This window comes from Vidua macroura, chromosome 2 (assembly GCF_024509145.1).
Source record: "Vidua macroura isolate BioBank_ID:100142 chromosome 2, ASM2450914v1, whole genome shotgun sequence".
NCBI lineage: Eukaryota > Metazoa > Chordata > Aves > Passeriformes > Viduidae > Vidua > Vidua macroura.
Window position 1 is genome coordinate 13508275 of NC_071572.1, and position 14718 is coordinate 13522992.

At 40.1% G+C, this 14718-nt stretch overlaps 1 protein-coding gene and 1 long non-coding RNA gene across 3 annotated transcripts in view; both read left to right on the plus strand.

Annotated features, from left to right (window-relative positions):
- Positions 1-2450: 2450 nt before the first annotated feature.
- The window catches only part of APOO (apolipoprotein O), a 28246-nt gene continuing 15978 nt past the window's right edge, over positions 2451-14718 (plus strand). For both annotated transcript variants that reach the window (XM_053969827.1, XM_053969828.1), the window contains exons 1-5: positions 2451-2518; positions 6428-6535; positions 8860-8979; positions 11697-11751; positions 12795-12890. In XM_053969827.1, coding sequence (XP_053825802.1) covers positions 2510-2518; positions 6428-6535; positions 8860-8979; positions 11697-11751; positions 12795-12890 — 388 coding nt within the window. In that variant the 5' untranslated portion in view covers positions 2451-2509. The remainder of the gene's footprint in view (positions 2519-6427; positions 6536-8859; positions 8980-11696; positions 11752-12794; positions 12891-14718) is intronic.
- LOC128803173 (uncharacterized) lies at positions 2528-5334 on the plus strand. Its single transcript, XR_008435649.1, has 3 exons — positions 2528-3074; positions 4182-4257; positions 4544-5334. It is a non-coding gene; the product is annotated as an uncharacterized LOC128803173 (long non-coding RNA).

A 14718-nucleotide genomic window follows, 5' to 3' on the forward strand; every position in this document is an offset into this window, starting at 1 on the left:
ATTTGTATTGTTCTCTACAAAGGTTTTCCCATTTATTTTAATCTGTCTACCAATATTTTTAAAGATTAATATCCACATTAATGAAAAAAGTGCACTGAAGATGCCTGAGCTAATAAAATTATTTGGATTAATTTTTTTTAATTGAAACAACCATCTGTTCAGATATTTGTATCTGTGTTAAATTGTATTAATAATTGCTGTATAGCCACTATATATAAATTGATGACAAAAATCCATATTTGTAACATTTACACATTTTATGTCCAGAAAGAATTGGAATGTTCTTTACTGTTCATGTACCAAACTTAAAAAGAAATATTCTTATGTCTGCCCCCTGCAAACATTGAGAAAAATTGAGGAACAGTTGATCCTACCCATGGCATGGGACTTAGCTTTGGTTGAGAACTAACCAGAGTAGGAGCCGCTATTCACCTTGATGCCATCACTCCTCTTGTGGCCTCACTTGTAATTTTGAGCTTTGAACATTTTCTTTCTCAAACTCCTTAAGAATTACTATTAAAATGCATCAAGAAATGCAACTGCTTTGCAAACTACACCATCACTCCACATCCTGACAAAACCTCCACAAAATGCTGCCAAATCAGTCTTCCATAAACATTTGCCTCACTCTGGCTGCTTATATTCTGTAAATGTAACTGATTGTGCAAAGCACGGTGCAATGGAGAAAGAGGACAATTGGTGTTCCTCTCTCATTGGTCACTTAGGTGCATTTTAGGTTTAACTTTTCTGTGCTAAAATCTTTATAACGAAATCAAATAAAATACCAGTATTGTCTGTGGGTACTGGAACTCATCTTGTACCATTTGTTCATGGTATTTCTGCTGTCCCGTTAATTTGCTGTTAAGGAGCATGGCTCAGTTCTGCAATGCAGTGGTTAAAGTTTTTCCTGCTATAGCTGCTTCTGTTAGGTCTATAAAGAATCTACAGTAAAGAAATGTAAGAATTTTAAGAGGGAACAACAAAAATTAACATCACAAAGAAGATCGTGCAAGGGTGCATACCTTGTCTGTCTTTCCACAGTACTGTTCCTGATGAAGTGTTTGCTACCATGTTCTCCAGGTGATTCATCTTTTGCATTAAAATTCTAACAGCATTTTCTAGCACTAACACGGTGCTATTCATATTCTACCATCACCTCCTTGGGCAGCCTATTCCAAGTCCATTTTCTGATACCCATCTCCCACTGAGTTACAAGTCAGTCACTGTGGAATGTACACAAGACCCTCCCTTGCTGCAGATGTGAGCAGAAAAAACTTGCACCGACTCACTCAAGTGAGCTGGGAGATGCCACAGGGGATGCAGAGACCAAAAGTGTAAAAATACTGAGAAAAGGATGCTTGATTTTTTTGGGTTTGTTTTTAATATAATTAGACAGAAAGGTACAGAACCCTATCCATACACTAGCCCCATTGTGCTGGTTTTGGCTGGAGTAGAGTTAATTCTCTTCACAGTGACTGGTATGGGGCTGTGTATTGGATTAGTGCTGAAGCCAGGGCTGATCATACAGAGATGTTTTTGTTATTGCTGCTGCAGGGCTTACACAGAGCCAAGGCCTTTTCTGCTTTTCATACAGCCGTGCTGGCAAGGGGCTGGGAGTGCATGGGAGGAGACACGGCTGGGACAGGTAACCCCAAACGATGAAAGGGATATTCTGTTTTCAACACATCTTTGTATTATCAACCCTATGTTCAGCACTAATCCAATACGCAGCCCCTTACCAGCCACTGTGAAGAGAATTAACTCCCCCCCAAACAAAACCAGCGCACCCATCCGAGTTACTCTGGCAGTGAGACAGAGGAGCACTGAAGCTGGTGAAGGGTCTGGAGCACGAGTCCTGTGAGGAGCAGCTGGGGGTGTCCAGCCGGGTGAAAAGGGGGCTCAGGGGTGACTTCATCGCTCTCTACAACTCCCTGACAGGAGGGTGCAGCCAGCTGGGGCTCGGTCTCTTCTGCCAGGCAGCCTGCGACAGGACGAGAGGACACAGTTTTAAGCCGTGCCAGGGAAAGTTTAGGTGGGACTTTAGGAAGAATTTCTTCACAGAAAGGGTGAGTAGACATTGGAATGGACTGCTGGTGGAGTCACCGTCCCTGGAGAGGTGTAAGGAAAGGCTGGACGTGGCACTCAGTGCCATGGTCTAGCTGACACAGTGGTGTTTGCTAACGGGTTGGATTCGACGCCCTCAGAGGTCTTTTCCAACCTCATTGATTCCGTGATCCTGTGACTGATTCTGTGATCTCTGAACGGCCGAACCTTCTTCATAAAGGCTGCAGGGTAACACACGGAGCCGTGCCGCGGGGCTGCGGGCTAGCGCGTAAGCGCTTTCGGCACCCCGGCACACCGCGGTGCCACGCGCGCCCCGAGGCGCCGCGCGGGAAGTGCCGAGCTTCCGGCGTTCGCGCGGGAGCGGCGCCTGCACCGGGCGGGGCCGCCCGCGTGACGTCACGCCGCGGTGACGCCATCGCCCCGTCGCCGCGCGCCCGGCGCCGCCATGTTCAAGGTGAGGAAGGGTCCCCGCGCCCGGGCCGGGCCCGCGCCGCCCGCAGCGCCCGGGGCTCCCCCGCGCCGTTCTGCCTCCTAACTCTTCGCAGGCTCCTAGTGCCACTCTCCTTGCAGCTGCTTAATCGCTCCTTTTAGCGCTTCAGAACCGCGTGCCCTCCGTGTTGCATGAAAAGAGGCACATTCCTGACTTAAACTTGCTCTGGGCTGCATCCGCGCAGTGCTGCCGCGGAGTGTGGATTCGCGCGTGGAGATCGCATTCCTTCTTTGCGGTGGTTTCCAGCACCGCGGAGCTTGTGACCGCAGAGTTTGGGTTCGTGCAGTTGTCGCTTGAAAGTGTCAATTCGATCTTGAGGAGTCTCCCTTTTAGTGCGTGAAGATCGTCAGTGAAACCTGCGAAAAGCACGGTCCGGCTCTCGCTGTCTCAGAGGTTTTTGCCTGTGATTAGAGCAGCCCCAGATCCCCTCAGGCTAAAAGCGAGCTCTGTGCCAGTCAAGTCGTTGTTACGGCTGTTTGCTTAAGAAGAACCACCAGAACCTGGTGATGCTCGATTCTTGGTATTCATTTTCCTTGGGGCCATTTTCTGTGTGAAATATTGATAATGTATCTAGCTATCAATATACTGCGTATACTAAATAGTAATATATAATTGAAACACAAGAACTTCCATCTCAACATGAGGAAGAACTTTACGTTGAGGGTGGCAGAGCACTGGAACAGCTGCCCAGATCGTGGAGCCTCTCTGGAGGCATCCAAAGCCCACCTACCTGGACATGTTCCTGTGTCACCTGCTCCAGGTGACCCTGCCTTGGCAGGGGGGTTGCACTAGATGATCTCCAGAGGTCCCTTCCAACCTTGACAATTCTGGAATTTGTGATACTGGTGTGCTGAGCCCTTGCTTGCTCTGCTCTTGTCACAAATTCCGTGTTCTTTATGTGTTTTAATGTTGGAATTCTGTGCTCGGAATCATTGAGAATTCCATAATTGATGCTGAATTGTCATTAGAAGCTTGATATGTGAGCCTGTGCATTTAGGCACTATGTATATTAATACTTTTATATAGCCAGTGAGGATTTATGTGATTCAGGCCAACCTGATGTTATGTTTGCCTCTAAAAGCCAAAGTGAAGGTGGTTTTTTGTCCAGGATATTTGTGCTTCAGGGACAGGAGTGTTCAAGAGTTTGGATTTTGGTTTTATGTTTTTATAGTTCGGGTTGAGAAATAGGAGGAGGAATCAAAAAAGATGAGGAAAATTAAGTGTTTTCATACTTTAGGACCAGTATCAGCCTTCTCAAAAGTGTGCTCAAGCTTTTCCTGTCAAGTGTCTAAAGATAAAGTTGAATTCTTAGCTAGAGAGGAGTAAATGTATCTTTTTTGCTTAAAATAACTGCAGAGCATTGCCAATAGAAAAGAATGTCGGCTCTGCTTTTCTGATACTGACTGAGTGGCTGTAAGACTGGCAAGCTGAAGGCACAGCTCAATCAGTCAAAATGTTTTACTAAAGCAATTGTTTTAGAAACACGTGGTTAGTATGGAATTCAAAAATGAGATCCTACAGGGAATTTTGGAAACAAAAAGTACAGCAGCTGATCTTTCATGCTCCAAAATACTTCTGTGTATGCAAATATGCAGTATTTCAGCAACAGTTCTGTCTGTCCCATAAGGTAGCTGATGTAGGAGACCATTGCAGTATGACTTGAACAGCACATTTAAGAAGAGATCCAACTTGCACTTTCAGAGGTTAGTTTCATTTTATTAAAAATTAAAACCAATGGAAAATGTGTGCACTTCAGTATCTTGATAATATAAACAGTTAACTTTTCAGTCTGAGTAGTTCCATGATCACTGGTAGTGCTTTGTGAAATCCAGGTGCTTCCAGTCTTGTGCTCTGCTATTTGTGTCTTTATATAAAAATCTCAAATATCTAAAACATTTGGTTTTACTATTTCTACTCGTGACAGCACCATTTACACTGTTTCAAAACATATTTCAGAGAGAAAATGCATTTAGATTTTTGCCTTTTCAGTGACAGAACAGTTTTGCAGTGAAAAAAGGAAAGATTGAGGAAATAAACTCTACAGCTATTACTGGTTAGTAGTGTTTGGTTTTGTCCTGGCTAACAGAAGTATGTGAAAAGTGTTTAAGCAAACACTATTAAAGGTTATCCTTGTCTTTCCTTGGCTGTGAAACAGCTGAACCAGTCATTGTGGTGTTTCATTTATAGTGATTTAGTAATGAATCCATAAATTCAGACAAGGAAAAACTTACATTTTAAGCAAGTTTTTCCATACCTTTTGACCCATCAGATCCCTTACATCTTCCAGAAAAGCAATCCTGTGACCTAGTTCTTGTGTGCTGTTTCTCTACACGTAAACGAACATTTTCAGGAAGTTTGACAACTGTGTAGTCTAATTTTTAGTTTGAGGAGTCTATTGGTTACATTTAATAAACATTCCACCTGCAAAGCAGTGGAAGAAATTTAAGCTGCAAATGCTTGACTGCCTACAATAAGCTGGTGTGGTACAGATAATTTTAAAGCTATTTTCTAACAGTTCTGCAACAGACAGAGCAATTGTGCCGTGGCTGGGCCAGTTACCACCATCACAGCATGAAGGAGGGGTGGTTTGACCACGGCTTCAGTGTCACAAGCAGCTAGGTCAATGCAACAGACCCTACTATTTGTGGAAAGGAAGAGGCCTTGCTGCCTTCTCCTTTCTCATCCCCTGTCCCCTGGGCCACACAGTTCCTCTGGTGCTTGTCAGGCTGCTTCATGGACGGGTTCAACTTGCTAAGCCCGCACAAAGCTCTCCGCTTCTCTTTCAGGATTAATCTTTTGCCAAATTGGCCAGGTGAATTGCCTCACGGTGGAAGCATCCGGCCACCAAAGCTAGGGCAAGGTGAGCAGCAGGACTTCTGGGAACCAGTGCTGGAGAGGAGCCAGACGGCTCCAGTTTGGTGTTAGATCCTCTCGTGCTGTAACCTGATCCAGCAAAACACAAGATGTTGGTTAAACTGCACATTTCCCTGAGCAGTAACAGGAGTACGAGACATTGAAAGCTTTCCCATTTCAACTGACATTTCTGGAGTTATACTTTGCCATTAATAAAGATGTGCATTTGCTGGAAAATGCTCTCTGAGCATTCTTGATTTATTGTGCAGCTAAGATTGTTTTTCCTCTGTTTTTTTTACGTTGAAGCAGACTTTCCCTTTTAAGAAATTCAGTTTAGCGTAGGTCCTGAACATTGGAAGAATTATGTCCACCTTACTCATGGTGGTTGTGTGATTGGATTGAATTTAAAGTAGCCAAAAAACAGTCAGGTAATTAATGTTTCTTACAAAAAGTAGGAGACATTCCTAAAATTCTTAGGAAGTATTGATTTTGTTCTGGTATTTGTAGCTGTAGGTCTTCTTGTTTTCCTAAATCTATATGCAGATATTAAGTAGAAGTAAAACACTGAACTTCTTGGTACTAACTATGGAAAAATGGAGGTATTATGAGCATTCACAAAGTTGTTTAAAATATGAGTATAATCTTTGATAAAGAATATAATACATTCTTTGAGAAAGAATATAATCTATGAGAAAGTTAATACAAAAATTATTTTAAACAAGAGAAAACAAGATCTTTTTTGTGAGATGAAAACTGATGGGATTAGCATTTATTTCTACTGCCTCCTTTAGCCTTAGGCTTTTCCAAATACCATCTGAGTGATTTGGATGTTACCATATCAGTGCCTGAGAGCATTAGATTGTGTACTGCTGACCCTCCTTTCTCCTAATTTCCAAGCATCTGTTGAGATCACTTTTTACCATGTAGAGGGACATAAACATTGTCTGCCTGGGTGTGTTCAAACACGCTGCAGTTTTGTTTGCACATAATGATGTACTTGTCTTCCGGTAATGTTTCCAGGTAATTCGGCTGGGGGCCACCCCTGTCAGCCTGAGCTTGCTCTCTGTCCAGGTTTATGCTGCTTCTTCAGAGAAGACTTCCAAAAAGGGGTTGCTGAAAATTGAGGAGGTAAGTGTGGTAAGAGCCTTGGTGCTCTTCTATCTAAAGAATTCTGAAAACATCATGTTTTGATGTGTGGAAGCATTTAGGTACATCTCATCACCTTTTGTATTCATGCGTTTAAATTTGCTTCTCGATTTTCCTCAACAGAGATGTCTATATAGTTTTGGTTTTACCTGGGCATGGCATTTGATGTTCTTCACTTGATAGGGCCAGGCTTGCATGTATGTAAGATCTTTTTCCTACATTAAAGCCTTCTATTCTTCATTCAGAAGTTACATTTTCATGTTTGTAGATTTACTTATGGTTATATTTCAAATCCACAGAAATGTTTTCTTCGTGTTTTATCCAGATAATACCATTTAGTTTTTACTGTAATTAGTGTTGGTAAATTCCAATAAAAATTCATTTATGTTCTTCACTAAAACAGTGAATCAGAATGTTGTATTTCTGAAAATATTCTCTTTTTTTATGATCAAAATTCTTGTCTGGCACTACCTTGAATCTACCATAGTAGCCTGCAGAATTTTATCAATTTTCCTTTCTTCACAGTATTCGGGCCTAAGCAACAACAAATATAATAAGTAGTGGTAATAAATACCTCTTATGTTTTCATGTTTTCATTTCTTTAAGATGTTGCAAATGTCTTGGTTATAAGTAGAGTCTTAAAATGCCCTGTCAAACTGTAGACTCAGCAGCATTGTTACACAGACTTGTAAAAGTCTCCAACACTAAAAAAATCAAAATAAGTAGTTCATAACTAAATCCAGCTCTACATGCATGAGAGCATGCAGCTGTTTAAAAATTTTGAGTACTTCAAACCAAGCTAAAGTGTTGTACAATAAGCACTGGAACTAAATTAGACTGGTGTTTGTGCACACTTAGGTGTTCTGGCTGGCATTTCCCTGGTACAGAGGAGCTGCAGTTGCAGTGGCCTCCTGGCCCTCCCTGGCCTGGGAGCCTCAGCCTGGGCCAGCGCGTGCCCAGCCGCTGCTGGCCTGAGTCAGTTGTGAAGCAGCAGCGTGGAGTTCATGTGAGCTGAGTAATGGGCTTGCCATCAGCTCCAGCACATCAGAATGTGCAAGCCATGGAGTTTTGGCTGCCTTTCTTGCCATTCACAGGCTGTTAGTTTGGATCTCTACTGTGTCAGCTGTCTAGTTTCATAAAATATATGGGAATTTCCTTATCTCTGAGGCTTCTGTCCTTGTGCCAGACATTGCTGTTAGGTTGTCCAACAGGATCAAAGTTCACCCTGTGACTGTGATTGCCAGGGATGACCAGGTTTCCTAGGCAAATGAGACTGAAAATCTTTGTCTTTCAAAGTATTATGGGAAATCCACCTGCACAAGTTACCAAATTATTGCATAAATTTGTTGTAATTTCATACTATGTTATGGTTAGCAGCTTTTTTAATTATGACAGAGAGACGGTTCTTTTCCAGCTGATCTTGAAAAGAGAGCTAGCTACATTTAATGCAGCAATACTTGTAATCATCAAATTATAATAAACTACTAAATGGAGTATAAATATGGTGTAAAATATAAGCTCTTTATACTGAACATCTGTGTAGTATATAAACTGCTAGAAATCTTAATAGATTTTGTTTTGTTCCGAGCTTTGCAGTTCATCTTCAACATACAAACGTAGGGTTTTTTTAATGGAATACAGTTTCACATATGCTTAGGTAATTGTAGTAAATGTTGGGGTGATTCTAAACCCTCAACAGGGTAGTTTAGCATTTATTACGTGAAGATGCCCATTGCTCGTTGCAGTTCCTCTTTGCTCAGTGCCAGGGTGCCATTAATGCTGTCAGTTGCTGATGTGGTTAATGACCAAAGGTTGGGATGTTGTACCATTTTCCTGTTCAGTAACAAACAGGCACATGTGTATTGGATGTTACCTTTGTTAGAAGCTGCTTAGGCTCTTTAATGATGCCTTGTGCATATATAGAAAATGATTGATTGTGATTTCTAGTACATTCAGTATGTTAACTGGGAACCAGAAGTGCTGATTAAGGTGGGAAACATTTTTCACAATTATGTTGTGTGTTCTTATTAAACTAGTTTAATATTAATTTATAACTTGTGACTTGGATCATGTAGCAGCTATGAATGAATTGTATAGCAGTTAGAAGTCATCTTCATCATAATTATGTCCTGTATAATTAAACTTTGCTCATAATGGTTGTCTCAGAGCTGTGTGAATTTTTATTATGCATTGTTTATGTAGTAAGCACAGTGTTAGGTGTTCTCTGCTTAGGCTGTTCATGCCCTGAAGACCTACTTACACAATTACACCTTTGTTTTTAACATCTTGTTTGCTGATATTCACAGCTGTCACTGTACTCCTCCCCAGCTCGTGAGACTAAATATGTGGAGAATCCCAAAACCGAATTGGAAGAGGGGGTTTCCCGTTTACGGCATGTTATGGAGCCATATACAGCCTGGTGTCAGGTATAATGGTTTGTATTGCAGCTGGTGATGGATCAGGGATAAAGTTCCAGCTGGGATTGTGGTTTGTTTTTTCTGAGTTGGAATTAACAGGTAGCAGCAAAGTAAAAGTTGATAGCTGTAGCAGCATTTTTAAAAAATGTGGCATCGCTGAAAGTTTTCTGCATTGCATAAAATTTTCCACAGTTCACTTCATAATGTTTGCCCCTTTCTCACATAGAACCAGTTGTGTCTTTATACTAATTTGCTGAATTAAACCCTCGGTTTAGGGGTTCTCCCAAAAGAATTAAAATTAACTAATTAAAATTCATGCTGTGTGGGTTTTTTTACATCACTCTTGCCAGTGAGGAGATGAAAGTTCTAAAGATATCCCCATATAGTATCCTAGTAGAATTGTTTTCTGAAGTGAACTTTAGACTTAAATGTGCCTAGGGATATCTGGATTTGTCACTTGTTCTGTGGCTGAGGAAGATAGGAGTGTGGTATTTGCAGATTTCATGCTTGAGGAGGCCTTAAATTATCAAGCAGTGTGTTTCGGAGCAGCAAAACCAAGTTGCCCTCACTGCAACTGTGACAAAACACAATTTAGCAAAAAATAAATCAGTATTTGCTGAACTGGAATGTTGAGGAAAGGAATGCAGCTCTCTGGAAGAGAGAAAATCCCAGGCCACTAAGTACTGGTAAACCTAATCCCCAGACCTTGCCCCAAAACTTTCTCATGTATATTTTGTTAGGTAGTATGTTTAGAGTAAATAGTCATTAAATACAAAAATAGGCTCTGTAGCGGAGAGGAAAACCAAGATTTTTGCGATCAAGGCCTAAATTGTTGGTATTAGATTGCAAAGCCCCAGGATAGCTTTTTGGCTCTTTCCTGCCCAGGAAATGTTGAGGCTTACTCTTGATGTGGAGGAATCCTTGCCCTCTGGTTGTCTCTTGGCAGCTGCAGGTGATTCTCTGCTTTGCCCTCTGCCTGTTGTGAATCCCCTTGAGCTGCTAGCTGTGTGCCCAGCTCTCCACTGAAGGCCAAGCTGTTCAGATCAGGTGTCCTTTCTGCCTGGAAGTTCTGTGTGGTGCTGCCTTTAACAGGACTGAAACATTTTTTCAGAGTTACTCAGTCTGGTGTTTCAAGTGCCCCCAGAAGGACCGCTGGCTGCAGCTTGGGAGAGGAAGGGGTTTTCCACGGGACAGTCAGAGCTCTGGCCTCCTGAGCACATGGATTTTGCTTGGTTGCCTGTGGTACCCCTAACTGGGGAGTGAAATTGGAGAGGAGGTTGGTTAGGCTTTAACCTTACTTGATGTCTCACTGACCTGTTGTCATCCTATTTGTTTTATTTTTTTTGGCTGTCTGGTGATCATTGACATAAGATGTGTTCTTCTGCTCACACACAAGAAGCCATTTCCTGGCAGTGGTTTACTGACTCATTTTATGAAGCAGGCATGTAAACTTTATGGGTTTGGGGCAATATTACTTAACTGTAGTCAGAGGTAGCTTTGGTTTTACACCCCCTGCCCATCCATGTTATGTTGAAGAAAATAGTGTTTAGATGTGTTTCAGCTGTCTTTAAAATCAAACAGATAACCCAGGATAATCAGAATGAAATTGATTATGTTTGTATATCCATTTTACTTCTCCAAAATTACTTAACTGCAGTGGAAATGCAGCTCAAAACTCAGATGTAGAAAGGAGCCAGTTATATTTCAGTTGTGACAGAAGATCAGACTTCATCTCTGGGGTCTTTACAGCAAGTTCTTCTTAAATTGGCTTTTAATAAGACCAATGTCCTTTTAAAGTTATGTTGTGTATCACATGCTAACACTTTTTTATTTTCACGCTGGGTGGGTTTTTTTACATCACTCTTGCCAGTGAAGAGATGAAAGTTCTAAAGGTATTCCCATATAGTATCCTAATCAAATGTTTTCATTACTGCACAAATGCAGCTCAGGTGGAATTGTAAGACTATTCTCTGCTTTAGCTTTGGCCATATATGTTTATGAATTTGTTCCCTAATTTATACATAGCCTTGCACTGTTCCTCTGAAGCATTATTAGTGTAAATAACAATTAGCAGGGTTCGTTTAACTGAGATTTTTTTTTTCCTATTTAGATAAAAGGCAGTCTGCATTCTTTTATTTCCTGAATATTCTCAGTCTGAAAAAAAATGTAGAACTGGTCTGTGGGGCTGTTAATGCAGTGTCTTTGATTTACTTTGGATATCTATGGACATCTAATTTTCCAAGTCACTTCAAAATGCAGTCTTGTTAGCCTAAGACAGTCTCCTGGAAAGTGGAATTTATCACCTTGCAGAATGAGTCCCTTACCCCTGTGGAGTGTGAGGAAGGACTTTATTGCAATGTTGTACTTCTTTTCTTTGCATCACCTCGAGTATTTTTGCAATACCTGCATACACTGAGAAACCCAAGATAGTTCTGAGTTTCAGTTGCCTGATCTCAATAAAATACTGAGATTGACGTCTGTGTTTTGAAGTATTTTATTTTATCTCTGTCCAAAGAGTCTTTTGAGAAAAATCTGTAAGTTATGCTAAATGTAACATTGAGCAAGCATAGCCCTATAAGTGAAGGGTGGAAGTGGGAATAAAAGTAACTTATTTTAGGGACCCATCACTTTTTTTTTCTCCTTTCTTTGTCAGCTCAGTTACAGTCTATAGTTAATAGTTTACTTCCTTGGTATCTATTTACCCTTGTTCTCTTTTTTTTTTTCAGGATCTTTATGCCAAAGCTATGCCCAAGTTAGAAAAAGCTGTTGAGCATGGTAGAGGTAAATCAGCTTAGTTTTCTTAACTAGCAATTTAAAATGCAGGACTGTACTGTATCTTCAGTTTACATGGAAATCCATTAAGCATCATTGTATGTATAATTTCTAATGCATTTAAGACTAATTTATTTCCACTGTGTATCTGTTTGAATTTTCTTTGTGGGTCGCTTATGACATTACATTTCTAAGCAATTAAAATCTGAGACCAGCATTTATGTTTATCAATGACACTAAAAATTAGTTATGCAGGAAGAGAAGGGGAACCCCTCACAATTTATTCCCAACCAGCAGTATTTGCTTGACCCAGCCTCCAGCAGTATTTGCTTGATCCAGCTTAGTAGCTGAAATCTCCTGTAAAGTTTATTACTTGTTGCAAGCATTAGGTCTTTTGTTTGTAATGCTTCCATGGGCCTCCTAAGAATTTTGAATTAATCCAAAATAATTTTAGTTTGTTTTTATTCTGGGGAGCATCCTTTCATACTTGAGCTTACCAGGACTGAGCATGGATTCTATGTAGAGCTCATTTCAGATACTGCACCTCTTTTCTTTAAACTTAGCAGTTTCAGTCTTTTGAACTTGTTAGCATGGAAGATTTTCCATAGTTTTCCACTCCCCCACCAGACTCCCATCTTGGAGTGCACTTTGTTTTACCTGTGTCTTTCCATTGTTCTGTGATTTGGTTCTTGTACAGTATTTTACTGAAACTAGTTATTGTAAAATTCCATTTTGCAAAGGTTTTTATCACTAATTTGAAAAAGATATGATTGAGATGTAAAGAGCAAAACAAAACAGATGGCCCAGGAGCAAAGGAAAGCTCCTATAAAAATTGGTGAATACAGTACAATACTCAGTTTCATTCATGTGTCACTAGAGAAGATCTCAAAGGCTTTGAATTTTTTGCCAGCATATCTAAAATGCTTATGATAGTTAAATGTGTTTTGATAACTCTTTGTGTTTTTTAACAATTGCCAGCGTGTATTGATGATTCCTTATCACAAAACAACTTTCACATTACATTAAAGCACTTTGTTCTGGCTTCTTTTCAGAGGGCTATGAATTTCTCCAAAAACCGCCTGCTGGATTTTATCCCAGACTTGGTGTGATAAGTTTTGCTGGAATTATTGGATTGTTTCTTGCTAGAGGTAAATGGGAACCATTTGAACTGGTTACGTTATGATTTTGGATAAGTAATTTTTTCTGGGTTTTAGGGTACTAATTTTTAGTTGTGACAAGGAGAATTAACTGTTACAAGCATGTTTCTACACTGTACCTTATAAAGAAACTTCATGGAAAAGGTGTTTAATAATCAACAATTTTTGTTTTTGTCATTGCAGTATTTGTTACTAAAATATAATCTTTCATATTTCCCAGTAGTATTTTAGTACAACAAAAATGGCAAAGGACTGATTTGGTATCTTTTAAAGCCTAAAAATATTTTTAATTACTGAAGTTCTTGATCACATATGTTACTGTAGAAAACAACAGAGGTATGAATTATGTTTAAATACAGATGTTCCTGAACTATGATATGTGTCCAATTAGGGATATATTTGAGTTTTTTCAAAGTATTGTGTGTTGATGTGCAGAGATGCTGCAGATAGTGATTCAGCAAATAGACTTGAGAACTCTGGGAGTACTGTAAATACCTACACATTTTGCAGTACAGGAAAATGATACAGTTAATTTCATCATACTGGAAAAATGTTTGTGCTTTCATAAATAGAAGCATTAGTCTAAGAAATGTTAAGTGTGAAGAAGTATTTTGTGCTTATGTTGAGATATTCTTAATGCAGTGAAATGTAGGTAACAGAACTTTAAAGCTGTAGAATTTAAATACCAGTGAGGACATGGTTTGAACAAAAACCTTTGTGGGGCTGGAATGTTTTGAACTGGAAGTGAGAGCTTGGCTGTGTAGAAATTAGAAGTGCACCTCAAAATACTTAATTTTCCCGTGAAGCTGGTAAAAGCAGTACTTCACTTTTTTTCTTAGTGTATTTTTTTCTAATGAAATGAAGGTAACTTTCCTTTTTGAAGTTCTTTTTCTTTGTATTCCTGCTTCTCATGTAGCGTGAAGATGAATGAGATCAGCTTTCATCATTTATGACTGTAGCGAAGTGAGGGGAGAGGGGGGAGTGCAGTCTTGGGACTGGAATTGAAAGATTCGAGGATCCTAAGTTTAATGAAAATACCTCATACTAAAAATGTTACATTTGTGAATCTTTTAGGATGGGAGCCATAATTTTAAAACTTTTTTTTTTCTGGTAATTGTTTAAAATATGACTGTTATTTCCAGAATGTATTCAAACCACAGAAAGAAGTGCCCCTTAATTTTGATGCTACCAAAAGTCCTCTTTATTTTATTCTTCCTTCCCTTGGTCTTTGGGGAGAAATTGCCCTCTTGGAAGGTGCAGATAAAATCCTCCAGGTCTAATAATGACACTTAAATATGCGCGGCTGCTCACTAAGTAGAGAATATGGTATTCAAAGTTTAATCATGTGGGTATTGTGCAGTCATCCAGCTTGGTTTAAAATGCCATTAGAGATAATTAGTTTTAACTCGTGTTGCAGATGGAGTGATGCACTTCACTTGTAAGAGAGCAGCAGCAATGTGTTTATTGATATAAAGCAATGATTTGAAAGGATTTGATGGCAAGGTACACTTGATCAGTTACTGCATAGAGGACAGGGTCAGACAGACCTGTCTGGGGAGGATCCTCCGCTTGAGTCACAGGATTCAGAGACAACCTCCTTCCTTTCTAGACTTCTACTCAGAGGAGCCTAGATGTGTCCAGTCCTAGTCCCAGACTTGGTCAGCAGTTTATGTCCAAAGGATTTTATGTGCAGAATCAATCTAAGGTATGATCTTAGTGAAGCTTACAAAGTTTAGCAAACTATTAGGGGGGCCCCTGCTGATCAGAGTGATGATATTTCTTAAGGAACCGGTAGGATAAAAGAGAAAATACACTAAAA